The sequence below is a fragment of the Labrus bergylta genome, chromosome 12 (assembly GCF_963930695.1).
Source record: "Labrus bergylta chromosome 12, fLabBer1.1, whole genome shotgun sequence".
Lineage (NCBI taxonomy): Eukaryota > Metazoa > Chordata > Actinopteri > Labriformes > Labridae > Labrus > Labrus bergylta.
In genome coordinates this window covers 25478293-25497274 of record NC_089206.1, presented here as the reverse complement: position 1 = coordinate 25497274, position 18982 = coordinate 25478293, and the positions used below count along the sequence as shown (strand labels likewise).

Here is an 18982-nt window from a genome sequence, read left to right as displayed (position 1 = left end):
TATTTGAGAGATAGGACAGTGGATAGAGTCAGAAATCAGGGAGCGAGAGAGAGTGGGGAATGACATGCAGGAAAAGGAGCCACACGTCGGATTTGAACCCAGGGCGCCCGCTTGGAGGACTACTACCTCCATACATGGGGTGCGCGCACCAACCACTGCCCCACCAGCGCCCCACATTCTGATAACACTTTAAACTAATTCCTTATAGCTGTTGTTTCAGATACTCATCAATCACACTCTGATCAGTCTCCTCTGCTTACTGAGGCTCTCACAGTCTTTATCTGTTCAAACACAGATCAGTGTGGATTACTGTCTCTCAAGCTTTTTTATTTATTTTTTTATTTTTTTACACTCATGGTAAAGACACACAAGCCTTTGGCTGCGGGTGAGGCCCCAGCTGTGGTGATTTTCCATAACAGAGTTCTATTATTAATAGTGTTCCTGTGTGTGTATGCTGTCATACTGAAAGCCTGGATATGTCATCTATGGCTGTGTGTGTGTGTGTGTGTGTGTGTGTGTGTGTGTGTGTGTGTGTGTGTGTGTGTGTGTGTGTGTGTGTGTGTGTGTGTGTGTGTGTGTGTGTGTGTGTGTGTGTGTTGGTTTCCATCTTAAATCTCTCAATTCCAAATGACTGTGGAAAAAATGAACTGGCTTCTGTAACGATGCAAATTGAAACCTGAATCAATATTGTAAGAAAAATTTATCACCTTAGAAGGTTTTGCACATGAAATACTGTGCTGCAGAAAGACAAACACATACATAAACAGCAAAACTGCTGAAAATACATTAACCCAACAGGAACAGGAAAACACTGCGACCCACAATTAGAGAAACAACATTTCTTAAATATCCTCTTAAATATGTGCTATATACCTCGTTCACTACAAAGCTGAGTAGTAAGTGACAAAGATGTGCAGGGAGTATGACAGAAAAGTTGTTGCTTTTTAATATTATTTTATTGGATACCCTCTATTCAGTTCAAACAGTTTTGCAATTAAGTCCACTGATAACTGCACAGTTAGTTTAGTTAACTGTTCATCAATCTGTTCTTTATTATTTTTCAGCGTGTAGCAGCAATAAATCTGTATATGTGATGGTGCCATTAAATCAAATGTGTGCTTCTTTCTTTGGTGAGTTAATGACCTCTAATGTTACAGCATGATCTCCAAGCTTACTGGACAGCAGCACACAATGGTTTAAACCTCTAATCATATCATAATAAGTAATAACAGACCTGAAATAAACAGAGGTCTTCCTTTTAAATTCAAACCTGCTTTTATTTCGAATTAAAGTAAAAAACTTCTGGTCGATCAAAGTTTATGAAATTAGCGTATCCACAGAAAAACAGACTTGTTACAGATCAAAAACAAAAAACGTTAAAAGGGAAATGTTTAAAGCTTTGGTCTATCAAGCTTAGATCATTCCTCTGCAGGAGGATAAATGAATGTATCTGTCACGTGCATGATGATGATTTACTGGAGTGCTGGTTAAGAATTCAAGTATCAGTAACACGACAGCAGTGTAGATAACATGAAAAAAGAAACTCTCTGACCACAGTGCATTTCATAACAGCATGATATGATCTTTACTCAGCAGGAAAAGGAAATACAAGATGTTTTATGTAGATGTAGTTTTGTGGAAATCATACCTTGCTTATCTGTTTGTCAGGTTTTTGCAGGAAAGCATCACTTTGCTCACATGCATGAAAAAGTAAATTTAAATAGCTGTATAAGAAAAACAGGAAAATCTCTGGAGGCTCTTTGTAAGTTCTTGTGCAAGGCTTGTTGTCCACAAGATTAACACAATGGTTGTAATGCCTTGTTACACGCATCAGGCATGCAGCACATTATTTAAATCTTCTGAGCCACTGGGTGTGATATGTGTGTGAACACTAGCATAGATAGTTGGTGAGTCAAATACCGACACGGGCTTTGCAGTCAGAGTTTCCTCGGCTGTATTAGTGTTTGTGTGACAGGCCTGAGTGTGCAGCTGGGGCTTAGGGGTCAGCTGAAAGATGACCATGGTTAATGTAATACCTTGTCAATGCTTTAAAGCACGAGGGGGCATGCAGGTTCAGGCTCCAGGCCAAGTTTAGGTCTGCCCTCCTTAGAGACCAACATGACCTGTCCAAAAAGCACCTGCAACATCTCGTATGCCCAAAACAAGAGGTTGTCCATCAGTAGAAAGCCAGGTGTAGCAGTGATCACTCAATGTAAAGGGACTGAGGAAGGCGGGGTTCACAATAAGTTAGACAGAGCTGTGACTAAGGTCAGTGATCCCACTTCAAAGAGAGAAACACGATATCTGCCCAGGAGACAAGACGAAAAAAAGCAAGACAAAGAGGATGGATGTTTTTATTTTATTTCATTCCTAATCATGTTCTCACAGCATGACCATACATACAATGCATAACTGTATACATATGTGTTCATACCCTTATATACATAGGGAAATTCAAAATGAAAACTACATAACGGCATACTAAAATTTAACAAACTGTTACTCTTGAACAGTAAAATGAATTACAATATTTCCCAAATGTTGATTATACTATACATAGACTACCATTCAGAAAATAAATATATCAAACATCAGATTTGGATATTTGTTGCAGGTAAAAGTGATATTTATAAAAAGTTGATATTAAGGTTGACCTGCAAGTTTTCAAAGAAAAAGCTTATTTCTCAGTTATAGGACCCTTTAGAACTAGTATCTAGATATAAATGGTATTTATAGCCATCCCAAAAACTAGTCTGACGACGAGAGGAGACCATGCTTTTTTATCTATAGCTCCAAAACTTTGGAGCAACACTATATGCTGTGGACTGTACCACTTTGTAAACACTGTTTTTAAAATTTGATCTATAAATAAAGCTGGATTGGATTGCATAAATGTAAAGACTGTTTATGAAAATGAATTTAATAAAAACTCAAACCATAGAACAAGTTTTATTTATTTTTGTTGCAACAGACAGTAAAAAATAGACAATACTGCAATGCTTAAACTTTTTTTCTTTTCCATTTTAAAATTTGGCAAACCAAGAAAGGGTCTTCACTCAAAATCACATTGTTTTACTGGAATATTTTCAATGAAGCTTATTTAGGTAGAATCTGAAATTTTGTAAGACAATGTAGGGATGATTAAAGGAAGAATGTGTGACTGTGATCAGGTAGTTGTCGCCCTTGAGCACCAGCATGCAACCAAAACACATACTGCTGTTTGGCGACACCTCCGCGAGACACCCCCAACCCCCTTGTTTGCAGGAAGGAGGTATGAATTAGAACGCACCATAATTATGCAGAATTAAGCAAAGCAGACAAAATGGTCCTTTGCTCAAGCTTGCAATTGGCTGTGGCCTGTGTTGTTGTGTTTGCAGGCTTATCTTAGCACACTTTGGTAAGCATAGCTTTGTATTGCACATAAATTGACAAAAAATGACTGTGATCTAAACACACTTACATGACATCCAAATAAGCAGAGTATGTTATTCTTCTTTTCTCTAGTCCATGACTAAAACAGCTTTATATGCAAGACCGTCCTGTCCATGTAAACATGATGTAAACATGGCTCTGACAACAGTACAGCTAGCGGTACTCGAGCTTCTCACTTATTGTAGACAGTCAAGACTCAGAGAAACATTTAAAGAGGATAAACTTGATTTCTGCTGTATTTATGTGTAATATGTTGCGCATTCTTCCTTTAAGTGCCTGTCTAAATCATATTTATTATAGGACACAAGCTTCAAAGTAATGTGTCTCCCCGCTACAAGATGTAAACCCAAAATGTCTCATCACTGCAAATCATGCCCGATAGCAGGTGTGATCTCTGCATGTCTAACATTTATCTCATGGCAAAGCAAATAGAAGCCACAAGTTATATAAAAATGCAGTCTGTAAGAGGTATGGTTTTCTTACAGTTGGCAATGTCCAGCATTACTTACAGAGGCACTGACTTTTTCTTTTTCTGCTGTCTGCTCCTGCTCCATCCCATTTACGTTCCTAAGCCAGTCCTTTTCCATGTACGCCCTTACTTCCCCAACTGTGCACCTCTTTTCTACATCTGGAGCCAGGAGCTTACCAAACATCTCCATGGCATCTGGAGTGAATCTTTTCCACAGAGGAGGAATATCTTCCTCAGCGGTGGGCCTCTCCTCCATTCTGCACCAGTCTGCAAACTCCAGGTAGAAGTCGTCTGAGTCCATGCAGCATTCCCAGGGGAAATAGCCTGTAAGGACGCAGAAGATAACCACTCCGAAAGCCCAGGTGTCCAGGCTTGGCTCCACACTGAGAGGAGGAGCAGTCACTTCTTTCTTGCCATCCAGCAGGGCCATAGTACAAAGCTCTGGGGCCATGTAAGGCAGGGTTCCTGTGATGAAGCGGATCAGAGTGCCTCTCTTCTGGGCTAAGCCAAAATCTGCCAGCTTGACCTGGCAGCAGTGGTTGTCCAACAGCAGGATGTTTTCAGGCTTGACATCACGGTGGACCAGGCCATGGCTGTGAATGTACTCCAACGCACTGGCAACCTGGAGAACACAGCGTTTTACTGCAGACTCTGGGATACCCACCTGGAACCATAAGACAAGGAGGTTATTTTTGTCACAAAAAAATGCTAACATAAAAGCTAGGGCATAGGGTTGTTATCAACATTTGCAGGTAAACAACTTGGAGTGGGTTGTTTGCTCTTATTTAGGTAACCTCTGATTTTTCCTAAGACTAAAACGGTTTTGTTCCTACCAGCAAACCTAAGGCTTTGGTTAAAGTGTATAGAATACATTTTATTCTCAATGAAGTAGACACTCTTGGAGGCTTTAGAAAGTTCACTTCCGACTTGGACATAAGTGGTAGCACTTCTTAACTTTATAGTCTGAGATGGTAAAGGCAGTGAGGTCTGGACATTTGAATTCAACCAAATGTTCTTCTAACCTTTCTAAATCTTCTGCCCACAGTCACAATGTGGCCATTGTTGAGTCATTTGTCAGATAACAATTGGATGAATTGCCTAGAACTTAGGCTCAGAATTTCATGGCGCCTTCTGATATTTCCACTCAGGTCAAAACGTTAACTCGTTCAGTGGATTCATTGCACGATTGGAAAGAATATTTGAACACATTTGTTACGTTTGATGGCTGATTGAGATAAAAAAAAAAGTGTGAAAGCCAAGAAGTAGCTGATTATTTCTGTGACATAAAGGACAGTAACCAACTACAATCACCTTGAGCTCTACCTACTCCTTAACCTTGAAAACACAGATGTAAATGTAAGCATCTTTTTCTGATAATAAGACTGTGTTTAATAGTGTAACTCGCAAATGCTCAGTGCATTTCTTTTACTACTGCCAATACCAGACATCTCAATTAGAGTGGAAATCAACCCGTGCTTTAACACAGTAATCTTCAAATTTGTGGTTTCAGCAGAAATGTATAATTAACAACTGAATAATTTGACATTGGTGGAATTAGTTGCCATCATTTCTGTTTCTCGTTGGATGATCTTTAATAACATAACTTTTCATCAAGAGTTATAATCAGGTAAGAATTATATTTGATTTCTGACCAAATTCTTGCAATCAGCGATCGGCAAATATAAACATGCTAACACACTGAACCAAAATGGCCACCATGGTAAACACTATACCATGCCAGATTTCGGAGCTCCTGGAATCTGACATTAGCGTTCATCTCAAAGTACCACTGTATTGAAATACAACCTCACAGGCCCACTAGTGCTGCTGCTGCTGATGTCGACCCTCTTGGTTCTTGATTTGCCAATGTATGACTCACCTTTGGCTGGATGACAGCAAACAGGTCCCTGCCAATGACGAGCTCCTGTGCAAAGCAGTAGTGGTCATTAGACTGGAAGGCAATGCCAAAGAGGCCCACGATGCAGGGGTGGCAAGACAGGTGTAAGGAGATGCAGTACTCTCGCAGAAAGCCCTGCAGCTTAGTCGAGGCTTTGGGCATCACTTTCAAGGCCATGGGAGTCCCTGGAGATCAGCCATACTTCATTTTAGTTGTCATTACCATAGCTGATGCGAAAACATTTTTTTAAATGCAGACAATTACATGTATTTATGACTTGAGTGATACCCTACTGATTTATAGTATAGGCGGTACAATTTAAAGAGTAGCATTGGACAAAAGCATGGCTACAACCTTGAACTACTACCAGGTCCCCTCTACCCCTGACCACTCACTCCAATGGCTTTCAAATCCAAAACCTTCAGGCCTCAGGCCAGCACCATGCTCTGCATTCTGCCCAGCCCTTTGTCTGCTCCGACCCAGTCATTGATCCATTTTGGCAGTACTCTTTTCCCCTCGGGGTTGTCTGGGGTTTAAATCAGAAGAGCGCAGTCCTTATCTATGGTAATACTCAAGCCACCTGTCCTGATTTTACTGTAGTCGTTTTGGAAAGATACTTCCTTCCCTCTTCATGGCTCTCTGATTTGCAGTTGCCAGTTTCTCTAAAGTCCTTTCAGACTGTTTTTAATACTTTCTAAAGCTAGTCCAAAATGTTGCAGCCTGTGTACTTCTGTACTGATACTATATGCGCTGCTTCTGGTATTGAAAGTCTTGAGGATTCATATGAGAGGCAGACCCTTCAATTACAGATTTCAAGACTAGGCCAAAAACCTTTTTTCAAGAGTTTTTAGCTTAATATGCAAAGGGCTGGTTCAGGATTGCCTTGGATCAGCACCTAATTATGCTGCTATAGGCTAAGGGCCTGATAACACAGAGACAGGTCGTGACACATGACCGCTCCTGTGGCCCCTTTTCTAGAGGGGAAAAATTGCTCGGAGCACCTGTGGAGTGGACTGCGCGCACATACAAGGGGTCAAATACAATGAGTGGGAAAATGAATTTGAGCAAACATAGAGCTCTCGCTGTTGCTTTGCTCCTAGACCATGAGGAGAAAAAGTGTAAAAATAAAAAATAAAAATAAAAGAGCAGAAGTAGATCCCACTTGATTTAATTGGCTGCTCAGGCCAAAAGTGACATTTAGTCTTTGTTTGTTCGTTACTAGCATAGCAGCCTAGTGTTTACAGCTACGTTGGCCATCACTGAGTTGGGTGTAGGCCGCCAAGATCCAGAGTTTTTATTGGAGGAGTCCCTGTAAATTTTTGCCCAGGGTCCCAACAGACTCTACAACCACCACTACGTTACATTTTTTAATGCTTGTTAACGCTGCCTTAGGGGTAGGTGTCTGACGAGATGATTTACAGCACACTGAAGAAATGTTAAAATGTCACATTTCCACAGAAAGGATTCATAGAGTTAAAGTTTTACTAGATGAGATTTTTTTTTAATTATTATTGCAGACCAAGCTCAGTAAAGACAGCTTTGTCCACAGGGGCGTCAAAATCACCTAACAATCAAAAGCTTCAAGTCGCTTTTATCTATTGCTGTTGTTGTCTCTTTGTTTCTGTCTGTTTGTATTTCTTGTTTGCTTATCTGCCCGTCCATTTGTTTGTTTGTCCCTATTACTGTTTCCAAATTCTTGGTCATTGGCAAATTCATTGTGTACTAGAGTACAGTCTAAACATGCTCTATATTCAAAATGTCAGTGGTAACGCTACTTGTGATTTGATGCTTTATAAATATGAAATGGGTTATATTGATTGAAGTCACATACCAAAAGTGTAAACACATTATCTGAGGTTCTGAAAACTCTTGGAAGAACAATGACCTATGAAATATGAAAATACCTTTTTGTTCTGTTATTAATCCCAGGCAGCTAGCATAACAATCGCTGAGCAATAAAACGTAACACCTACTTTCCTTTTCCTCGGATAAAGCAGCTTCAGATCAGTAAATGTACATTTTATACAATGCTATTCTATTTTTTTAAAGAGACCAGAAATAAAGTGTGTAGTTATACCCCTGAAGCGATGTGTCACCAGCAGCACTTTGCCGAACTTCCCCCTGCCGATCTCCTTGATGATGTTGAAGTGTTCCTGGATCTCCAGGTTACCGAGGCTCTGTGATGTCAGCTCCATCAGCTCGTCGATCAGACTGCCATCAGCCAGGCTCAGGCCCAGCTCAATCATCTTCAACATGATGAAAGACAGGACAAAACATCCATTATTTACTTCATAAGTTCAGTTTTTGCAATACAGACTGCCGTGAGATGAACACTTGTATGGTCATAAAATCACAGCTACATTTAAGGTTATTATGATCTCCTCCAACCCAAAGGTGCCAGTATGGTTCAGCAAAATGTCTTGTATGGAAATACTTTTCCCACATTGTAAAGTTTGCTACATCTGTTTTCTTCTATTGTGAACTTTGGCTTGCATTTTAGAGCTTGTTACACACCAAAGAAATAATTGTACACCCTGTCAACGTTATGTCAATTCAAACTGGAGGATTTGTTCAGGGGAAAAGTTTAGAATTCTTGATAAATAATTTGATTTTGTAAAAGTAAACATTTTATTCATAGATGTTAATATTTAAAGGTCAGACCTCACATCAACGGGCAGAAGAATAGACTCAACCTTTTGGGAAATCTCTTCAATATATGACGGGGAAAGAAGCGCACGGAAACTTGCTGCCTGTCTGGATTTGTATGTTAGACTGAGACTCTGTTTGTTCTTTTTGTTTGTACCTTTAGTTGATTGTTTTTCATACTGTATCGGCGCTAGCGCTAATGAGTGATGTTATTGCGGAAAATGTGGCTTAATGTTTGTATCTGAATGTTGTAAAATAAAGGGGGAATTAAAAAAGTTTGCTTTATCTTTTTTAAGATCAACCATTTCTGCCTCTTTCCGTGTGACTGAGTCGGTGCAGCAACATGAAAGTCTTCAAAGAAAGAACATGCTGAACTGTTGATCGTTTAGATTGGGCTGTATGGATTCTTTATCTTACCTAGTAATCAGCAGATTGTTTTTTATCACTTTAATTGTGTCTCTTGTTATTAAAAAATGTCTACATTTTAAAAGTTTTTAAGAGACAGTGCAAAAACAATGAAGATTCTCCCTTTGCTATCTTCAAAAGCAGTGGAAACCTGTGTGGAAACCTGTGAAACCTATTTTAAAAGCTGTATGCAGCAGATGTTCTGTCCAGATTTTTCCTTGACAATTAAATTAGATGGATATTTAAAACACAGTCATTTATGTAATCATGAAAACATATGGGTCGCCTGAGGTGCATGGGCTTGGGGATGCCGAAGCTAGGTTAGCCAAAGCACTCTCAAGAAATGTCTGAGGTTTAATTATATTTCCTTTTCCAATTTATTTTGAGTCATATAGCCTATATTTCAGTTTTAATGAAGACACAAAAAAACATGTTTGTTTTTAAATAATACAGATAAAAACCCGAATCAGGTGATTAAATTCAGCCAATGGCACAGCACTTACTGCACTTCCTCTTAGCCAGAGTGCAACTTTTTGAAGTTTCGCTGGTTTGGCATCACGGATCGTCAAACATCCACATGCAGAGACTCAATCAAACACTGTAAACAGAGTGATGATGAACTTAGTAAGGCTCATACAGGTGTTGCTGTTTATTGGGCTGAGAAACTTTCAGAAACGCCACTATAAGAAAAGTTGGAGGATTGGGACGAGGAAGGCGGAGGAGGAAGGCCCGCGTCTTTTGCTGTGGATCCTGCCATTTACCGATGATATGTGGCAGAAATCCCCGTGAGAGTCCATGAAGAATTTTAACAACACCTATCTGAGGACCAGCAGTGGAGACTGACAGACCTGTAACCTGGCATTGTTGGAGATCAACACCAGAAGACCAAGGGCCCTGGACAGGATGCCTTCACCCTAAACCTTGACGACAGACGGACCATGAAGACATCAACAGGTAGGAGCGCGTTTTTCCAAACTGCTGTGTAGTGATGCTTTTGGAGTGAGGCACACGTTCTGAATTGTTGTTGGCTACTTGTTTTTGTGCGCTGCTCATTATCAATCAATATGGAAAGGAATTATGTTGATCTGGGTTTGTGTGATCTTAAGATCTGAGGATAAAGTGAGCATAAAATGAAATGTAGGATGCTTCCTGCGTGTGTGCAGGTCCTGTCACTGGATCAGTTGCGCTTGTTTTTACAATCAGAAGTGTGCATGTAGACATGCTTGTAAATTTGCCTTAAGCTGAATATTTCACCTATAGTTTAACATAGGAAGACCTGTCCCCAAAGGTGGTGGGACTGTTGTTCGCTGTGCGTGTCTTGGTCATAGACTGTAAAAATAATGGACGGGACAAGGTCCCCGGTCTAGTGAAGCTTTTATTTTTAGAGCTCCCCCTACTGACTGGCTGCAGTATAGGTCATAAACCCTGCCTCCTCAATGATAACAGATGGGATGTGGGTCAAACTGTAAAGGTAAAATACTCATCACATAATTTTTTTTTAAACCTAAACTCTGCTGTGATCATTAGTTATTATCACCCTACATTGTGTTCAAGTGCTCATTTTACTGTGAAGTTTGTTTTAAATAAGTTATTTGAGGTTGAAAAACGGGTTTTTGCGTCATATTTGACAATGATTGACAGCCGCCGATCTTGCGTAGCTCTCTTTGTGAATAACAAAAGCTAAGGGATCTTTGCAGTTTTTTCGGTAAGTAAAAAAGTGATTTATGTGTCATTGGTTAAAGTTGTTATCTAGCTAGCTAACACATAAGCAGTCTAAGGTTAGCTGAAATGTTGTAAAGCTAGGTTACTTATCCGGCATGATTTATCTTTTTATGAAATGAAATGAAATGAGCAAACCTAATAACTGACATGCTATGTTTCTTAAAATTGTTATATCGTTATTGTGATTGAAATTGTATTTAAAACCAAGAATCGTAATATAAAATCCGCTCACAGATGCGGTTCATTGACTGTACAGTTATTTTACAGCAAAAATAAAAACGTCTGGTAAAGTCTCAAAAAAGTATCTAGGGCAAAAACAAAGCCAAATAATTTAAATCTGGCCTGCATCATTACTAATGTGTACATGTTTACAGTCTGAGTGATAAGTGGGCTATACTGAGAGTAACAGGTTTTACTTTCACTGTGCAGGCTGAAATTCATAGTACTATATACGAGGGTAGAATATTTCTCTATGTATCCAGATAAAACTAAAGGTAAGATCTAATTTAATATAACTGTTACTGATTTAAGAGACTAACCGAAATGTGAACGCAAACATCAACAACCGGCGGTGGTGTAATGTAATATTAACCGAGCATCATGCTGCTTAAACGTGATAAATATTCTGCATTGTCTTCCACACACCAATTCAACAGTCACAAGTTGATCATATTGTACATTTAATGACGCTCATTCAGAATTTGTACTAAAAAATGTTTCGGTGATTGTGACTGTGTCTGTATTTATCACCTTTGAAAGGAAGGTGTTAATGCAGGAGACCAGTGTTACACACAACAGGCTGCTGTTACGTTAGTTAGGAGGAGACAGAGGCACAATAAAAGAAGACATAAAGATCTAATTTTTCCCCCACACATGTTAATATGTTTTAAATGTCATGCATTTATTTTTGATTTCGCTTCAATAATCGTTAACGAAGAGAAACACCATGATTAAACTACAGGCTGTTGTTGCCTTTTTATAGCCAAAGAAAACTGAACATTCACAGCCTCTGTATTCAAAAGAATTTCATCATTGACATTTATTTCTTCCTATTTCCCTCTTTTTGTCAACATTATATTTTAAACTGGGATTTCCTTTTTCTCTGGTCTCTGGTCTCTCCCCCAGCTCGCCCCCTCTGGTGCGCTCCTCTCCATAATGCGCTCGTCTCCTCCCTCTAAAGCTGCTGCTACTCTGTAGGACGCTTTGATTGGGACACCTCACCAATAAAATACTATTTTATATTTTATAAGCAGTTTGCCACCACACTGCACTTTTACTCTTCAAAGGCATATGAGTATGTGCATGACAACTTTAACAAAGCTTTACCACACAGTCACACCATCCACACAGCTGATCCAGGATTTACTGTAGCATCTTCTACAGCACTGAAAGGTCATGTACAGGCAAACAGAGAGAAGGGAAAAGAAACTTTTTGAGGAATTACAGCTAAAAAAAATTCTACTTTGCATACAGTACATGCTCTGGTAAATAAAGTGAAGTACTTTGATTGTATTTCTGTGGTGTTCCTGTAGGAGACCATGATGCAGCCAGACTGAAGCAGCAGGTTGTGAAGGTGGACGCCATCATCTTGTCTTTGCAGTGTCTGAAGAGCATGTCTTCACATAGGACTCAAAGGTAAAATGATCTCTCATATGATTGGACTGTGTTATTGTAACCGCCATCGGCATCAAAGTAATTTTAGTAACAATTTATAATCCTTCTTAAAATGTAAGGAAGACTAGCAGAAGATTTTAACAGCCTCTATGGTTCTGCAAGAAGTTCATGTTTAAATTGTTCTTCTTTCTGTCTTCAAGGAAATCAATGCCCAAAGGAAACAGCAGTCCAGACTCTGATTCCAGCTCCGGTGAGGTTCAGCACACAAATTGGCTGTCTGATTATATGAGAATGTTTAACATCAGTTTAATTTATCAGGCTGGCCCATGTGATGACAGTTTAAAATAATCTTCAATAGAAAGTGGCAGGAACACTTTTGTCTTCAAACATAAATTCATAAAGCAGATCATATTATTGGATTCATCATGTCTTATTATATATTTTGTTTTTCCTCTTTAATAGTTCTCCTGTCTTTAAAGTAAACTTTAGAAGCTGAAGTTTAGCAGAAGCTGAGGACAGATCTGATTTCAGGTCTGAGGCATAAACATCACAGTAAAATTCATTATACTTTACATTTAACTCTGTGATTGTTTTTCTTTATTACAGAAGATGCTCTCAGATTCAGATCCATCAGCAACCACTGACAACATGGAGGACTTGTCCCCTGAGCGTTTCCTGTCCTCTCTCGATGGACTTCTTCTCTTCAGTTATTAACTCTTGAAAACAGCAGCACAAAATGCCAGACTGTTTGACAAGTCTGTGATTGAATAAATTGAAATGGAATCTCATGCGTATCTTGCTTTGCTTATTGGCTTTAAATGTTTAATATTAAATAAGTTTGAAGGCCATTTATCTCAGACGAGGCCGGCTGTGACAAGCTGAGCTCGTCTGTTAGCTTTGTTGTTGTCTTAGCTGTTGTTGGTCAAGAAGAAATGAATGTCAGTTCAAGGCCTTTTCAAATGTGAACTATAAACTTAACTGCTAAATTATTTTACTGTGACCAACACTTTGTCGTGCTCCAGTTAATCAGAGACAGTCATATCAGATTTTTAAAAAGTTTATTTAAACATTTTATGAAAAGAAATCTTCAATAAACAACCCCTGGCTTCATTAACCATGTGGAAAATAAGTATGGGAGACCATCAGGTCAAACTGCTGGGACATAGGAGAAAGTATAAAAAGTAATTTAACAAAGAAATCCCAAGAAAAATCAAATAAAGTACAGAGATCCTGGATGATTGTTTGACTGTTCAAATATGGTGGAAAAGCAAATCCAACACAACCCTCCAGCATCTGGCCTTTCAAACACAGGGCAACATCATGTTAAGAAAAATAAATTAAATATTGACCTGGATCTGTGTGTTTTATCTGAGGATGATTATGGTAGCCTTCTCACTGTTCACTGTCACAAAGCACCAGACTCTGTCCACCTTCTTCAGACGTCGATCAGCTCCTCTGGGTGATGGCAGAGAGGTGTAAGGTCATTTCTCCCACAGTGGATGAACAGGGCATCTGGCACAGGTGAAAAAAGGAGGAGGTTCCTTCAAACTAAGCGACCCCAGCCTGACCTCTGTAACAGGTGTGCAGACAAAGGTTGAAATTAGTCATTTTTAGGTTCTATTGATTGTAAAATGGAAAAGAAAACATCACCTTTCTATTTAACATTTAGCTGGTGTATGACTCAGTGTGATTTTTATTTTTAGAAGACTGTATTGTTAACAATAGCTTGCTTTGACAATCCTCTAATGAAACTTCAAAACAATCACAGGATATAAACTTTTAACAGATGATTTTAACTTACACTTCACCTCTGTGGAAGATGTCAGACCAGCTGCTTTTATCTCTTCTTTGCCTAAATGAAGATACAAAAAACAATTGATTTACTGTTCACTTAATTATATTAGAAAAGCAGACTTGAATCACATTGCAGACTATCAGTTTCTAACAGAATACAACATATCTTACCACCTGTAGCCTACGGTCTGTGGTGCTAACCTAGCTTAAATATAGCTTAAATATAGAACGATTTCGTTAAAAACAGAGGACCCAGCAGCCCACGTATTTTCAGTACTGATCAAAATAGTGGAATTTTTAAAAACACAGTGTGTTTAAATATTAGACTTTGAATACAGTGGTTTGTGTACTTACACATTTCTTCATCGTAGACCGGCAGAGCGCTTTCGGCGTAGCTGGGCTGCGTAAGTCATCAGGGCAGTACGCTAAGTGGGCAGGGCGTGTTACCAGGGCTCCTCCCGCCGAACCCTACTGCGCAGACTCTGGCTCCAAATGACGTCAAAATCGCAAGATGGAAGCGCCCCTAAGCGGCGTATTTTGGCTTCAAGAACGTTGAGTGGGAACAGCTACAGTGCGCGCCCACTGGACTTGGTGCGTAAACGTGTCAGTGGTGTTGTGCGTCAGCGAGTGAATTCAAAAATCATTTATGTGGGAAATGGCCGGAGCATGACCCATATTCAGCCCGGGAGTTTCATGGTTCAGACCAGCCCACCTAAGTTAAAAATCTTTTTCTGGAGATACGATTTTAGATTAGTAGGCTATAGGCTAAGTCAGAAATAGGGTCCTATTCTTTACAGCCTTGTTATTCAAAGTGTGTTTAATCAAAAATCATAATATTCATATCATTATTATTATTATTATTATTATTATATTTTCATTAGAATGACTGAATCCTACTGCTCACTCTGGGGTTATAGGCTCGTGCTTTGTGCTTAGTAGTGGCTCTGCACTCTCACAGCTGCTGAGGAGCTACATGGCTCTGTGTCACACTTAGTTCTTGTTGAAACAAACAACTAGTTTTCCAGATTAGCCACTCTGGGCCTGATTTTGGTGCAAAAAGACGGGCGCATAGCACCTGCAAAAACATCATTGGCGCCCTCATGATGGACTCTCTTCTTTTGATTTCTGATCCTTGTTAGACTTAATTTTTTACAGACTGCTTCTGTTGGACCACAAATTTACCCAAACAATATCCACATTTATGTAACTCTTCCTTTTTAAAGACAAATATTTCAACATTTCTTCACTTATGTATCCAACTACAAGTACAAATTTGAAAGATAGAAAAATGTCTGCCATCCACATCCCCTAACGCTAACAGTAATGAGGCATCCCGGCGTCCTCGTGGGAACCATTTAACTTCAGTGACCTTGGTTCAATTCTGGCCGAGGACCAAGGATGAAAGAAAGAATAACAACAGTAAACTAAGCGCTCAGAATGACCCTCATTAGTGTGTTTAATAGTGCTAATACTTACTCAGGATTGCTCTTTCTATTTTGGTTTCATTAGTGCATGAAGTCATCTACGGACAATGTTTTTGTTATTCAAACAGAGATGCTCTTTACTGAGGACAGGCATGTTGAACTCATCTACACTATGTTATCTTCTGCTTTTTTCATTTTCAGATATTTTATCTGCCGAGTTTAGGAATATTTGATCATTTTTTATTATTCCGATAATTACATTTTAACCAATAAAATCAAGCGATATCCATGACGTTCATTTACTTATTAACAAACCTACACCTGTGAACTGGTGTTTACACAACATCACCCATGTGGATGTTTTGTACCGTATCAGAGCAGAGTGACATGATTGCAATTTGCAAAAAACAGTGCCGCAAGGATTCAGAGGGGAGGAAAAAATGTGTCAAGTTTTAACACACTGAATCTTATTATGAAGAGTCGTCATGGCAATGAAGACGTATTAAAGTAACAAGAAGAAGCAGCAGTATAGTCGCTAAGCATTAGCACCAAGTCAAAGTGGAGAACTGGAGCACTAACTCTACAGACATTTTAAAACTGAGTTTGCAAGATCACTTTTTCTGTCATTCATTGGAAGGAAATCAAAATAAAAGCATCACTAGCTCCAAACACCTGCTCGCTTTCCTGCTTTGTTGACTACATATTGAACCTTGTTTTCCCCCCACATGTGGATGAACTATATTTTATTTTATTTTCAATATGCAATAATGTAAAAATATATCTGGAATCTTATTGGTATCGGCCATCGGGAGCAGGTAGTTAACAGTTATCGGTATCACCTCAATAAAGTTCATATCGTGCATCCCTCATTTTGATATAAGTTTGCTTGTAGGTGTGAAAAATGTTGAGTTAATATTTTTCTGTATCTGCACTGTATGAGTTTTATCGTATCTTTTCTTGAAATATTCATTTGCACGCTGCATTTAAGTACATATATTGTCAGTTTTCATGAAAAGACTGATTGAGCCTCATATTTAGGTATTTTTAGTGCATGCTTCAAGTTCATAAATGATGGGAAATTGCACAAAATAACTTTCAAATCCTGCAACTAGAATTTTCTATCTTTAAAAGTTGTGGTTTAAAGTAATTGCAGCGTTTGATATCACTATTTCAGTCCTACCTTTTTCACAGCTGATTCCCAATACAGTCACTGGAGTCTGAAAAGTAGCTAACAAAACACACAAAAGGACTGACACACTCTCACACCACCATGCATACGCCTTATAGAACAAACTACGAGTGTCCAGTCAGTCCTCCACCTTCAGTGCTGCTGCTGCAGGATCAGTGTGCAGAGAGGACCTGAGAGCTTCCACTGCCCAGCATGCAGCTCTACTCTCAACTGCTGCCATGGGGACAGAGCCCACTTTGACAGCTGATTACAAACTGCCTCTGTAAAGGGCACACACACACACACACACACACACACACACACACACACACACACACACACACACACACACACACACACACACACACACACACACACACACTGGCCTTAATAGAGTATAATCTGATAGATACTTTTAAGTATAAGTAAATAAATTTGCATTTGAATTAACATCACTCACGTATGTCACAGGGATAGTGTAGAGCTACAACAGACAGTTGTGCTGCATATTATTATTATATATATATTAGTATTGCATGGAAACAGCTTAGCAGTCACTATAAAGACTTCTATGTGTGATTTGATAAAATAGTTCAATTTTATTCAGGACTAAAAAATATTTGCATCTGTGCAAAAAATTAGCAATTTTTTGGTATGTGTTTAATGAAATCCCTCAAGCATAAAAAACATTAAAAACATCCGTTTCAGTGATGCAATGTAAAATTTGAGTACTCAGGTTTCCACTGACTCTTCATTACAGTGAATTCACCTGAATACAGAGATATGTTTAGTACTTTTATACACAATATAAGTTGTGGTGTCAGTTGTAACATTGTTTCAAATGAATTTGGAAAAATATTGAAACCACAAATAAGTAATTATTTTTAAAACCCCCATAGCTTACTTTGTTTAATAAGTATTATAAGCAAAATACACTTTTAGTACCATATTTGTCATAAGTCTCTGATTTACTGAGATATTTCCTGTCCTGTGTGGGTAAAAATTAACATTGCACTACCTACCTATGCAATGTTCTGTCTGACACAACTGCCACAGGTATTTTGCAATGGTAGCATTTTCTGGTGAAAAGTAATGATTTTGGAGTACCTGGCAAATGTCCCATCAAATGGTTAAAGTATTTGGAGGATGCTTTTTTCTGAATTAGATTAATGTAGATATTAAAGGGACATTGCATGCATGTTGCTCAAAACTTTCCATCTGAATTTGAAGCCATGAATGCACTCAAGTCGAGGCACTCATCCAGACCCATCCCCAGTTGAGTCACCTACAACTTGTACTGGCTAATGTGGTGTTGTTGTCCGCACCTGTGTGCCTCTGTCTCTGTGGGGATGTGTTTGCTTGTGTTTCATTTACTGTGAGCTCACTCAACACTTTGACCTGTTGTAGTTATTCTGGGGCCACTGCGCGTCCACACAGGCCAAGAAACGGTACAAAGAAATGGATACGTTTGGTGTTTTGGCCTCTGCAGGGCTGTGGTGGGTTAAGGAGGTGTCAGTCGGTGTTGTTTAGCAGTGTCTGCTTTTCCAAAAGCTACAGAGGTCATTTTGATGGAAATAACTGTCGTAGAGCTTAGATGCCTTTGGGTATCCTTTCTAAGTCAAGTGGTTGGAATTACAAATGGACTGAGGTTTAAAATTTTCAAATTAATTAAGTTATATTTCACTATTTGACCATATAGGATACCAGGACATGGCACATGCCGTGACACCCCAGTATTCCAGCCCCATGTGCGCTTGGTAAGAAGCAAATATGCCATAAATTCAGCGACTTGTGCCGTGGCCAATGTCGTGCCACCAGGGTACTACCCAACTTTAAAACCAGTACAATCTTCTTCCACCATGATGCATATAAATCAATACCAGTGTTGTCTCTCTTTCTGTTATTGGTTATTCAGACTGTGGCTAGACTTTGCATCGCTGACTAAACCCTCTCTGGTTGTTGTGCATTTTTTCATCTACAATAAAATATTAAAGTTTAAAAATATAGTTTGGTAACTATTTTGGCAAACGGTGGTGTATGGTGTAATGGTGTATTTCCTGTTACTGAACAGGGCTTTTTGTTGTTTCAAGGATAACACTTTTAAAAATTAGGAAGTATTTGATTATAATAATAAGCATTAACCACATGTTGGTTTTGTAAATGGACTGCACTTATGTATCCTCTGTCTAGCCTTTCAACCATTGGAGATGCTTTTACATTACATATCCCATTTACCATTTTACATACATATAAACAATAATCTGGTAAATCATCCATATACATTCGTACATACTCTTTGGATCAATTTGAGGTTCAGTATCTGTACTTAAACATTTGGACAGGAGGGGCTCGGGGTCCAACAGCCGATCTCTGATTGGCAACCTGCTCTATTTTTGAGCCATGGCCATTTG

General features: G+C 39.0%; 1 protein-coding gene across 1 annotated transcript; it reads right to left on the bottom strand.

Annotated features, from left to right (window-relative positions):
- Positions 1-2938: 2938 nt before the first annotated feature.
- On the bottom strand, positions 2939-16813 carry si:dkey-8e10.3 (serine/threonine-protein kinase SBK1). The gene is made up of 4 exons (XM_029277620.2): positions 16584-16813; positions 7876-8044; positions 5781-5983; positions 2939-4565 (listed from the first exon to the last, which is right to left on the bottom strand). Exons 2-4 carry the CDS (start codon positions 8042-8044, stop codon positions 3912-3914), a joined length of 1026 nt encoding a protein of 341 aa, XP_029133453.2. The 5' UTR covers positions 16584-16813; the 3' UTR covers positions 2939-3911.
- Positions 16814-18982: the final 2169 nt, after the last annotated feature.

Bases quoted from the DNA above. Each gene is read 5' to 3' on its own strand.
- si:dkey-8e10.3 (XM_029277620.2), bottom strand. From the start codon at position 8,044: ATGATTGAGCTGGGCCTGAGCCTGGCTGATGGCAGTCTGATCGACGAG. The intron at 5,984-7,875 runs GTATAACTACAC...GCTGATCTCCAG, and splicing joins GGTGACACATCGCTTCAGGG to GGACTCCCATGGCCTTGAAA. The intron at 4,566-5,780 runs GTGAGTCATACA...TTATGGTTCCAG, and splicing joins TTGCTGTCATCCAGCCAAAG to GTGGGTATCCCAGAGTCTGC.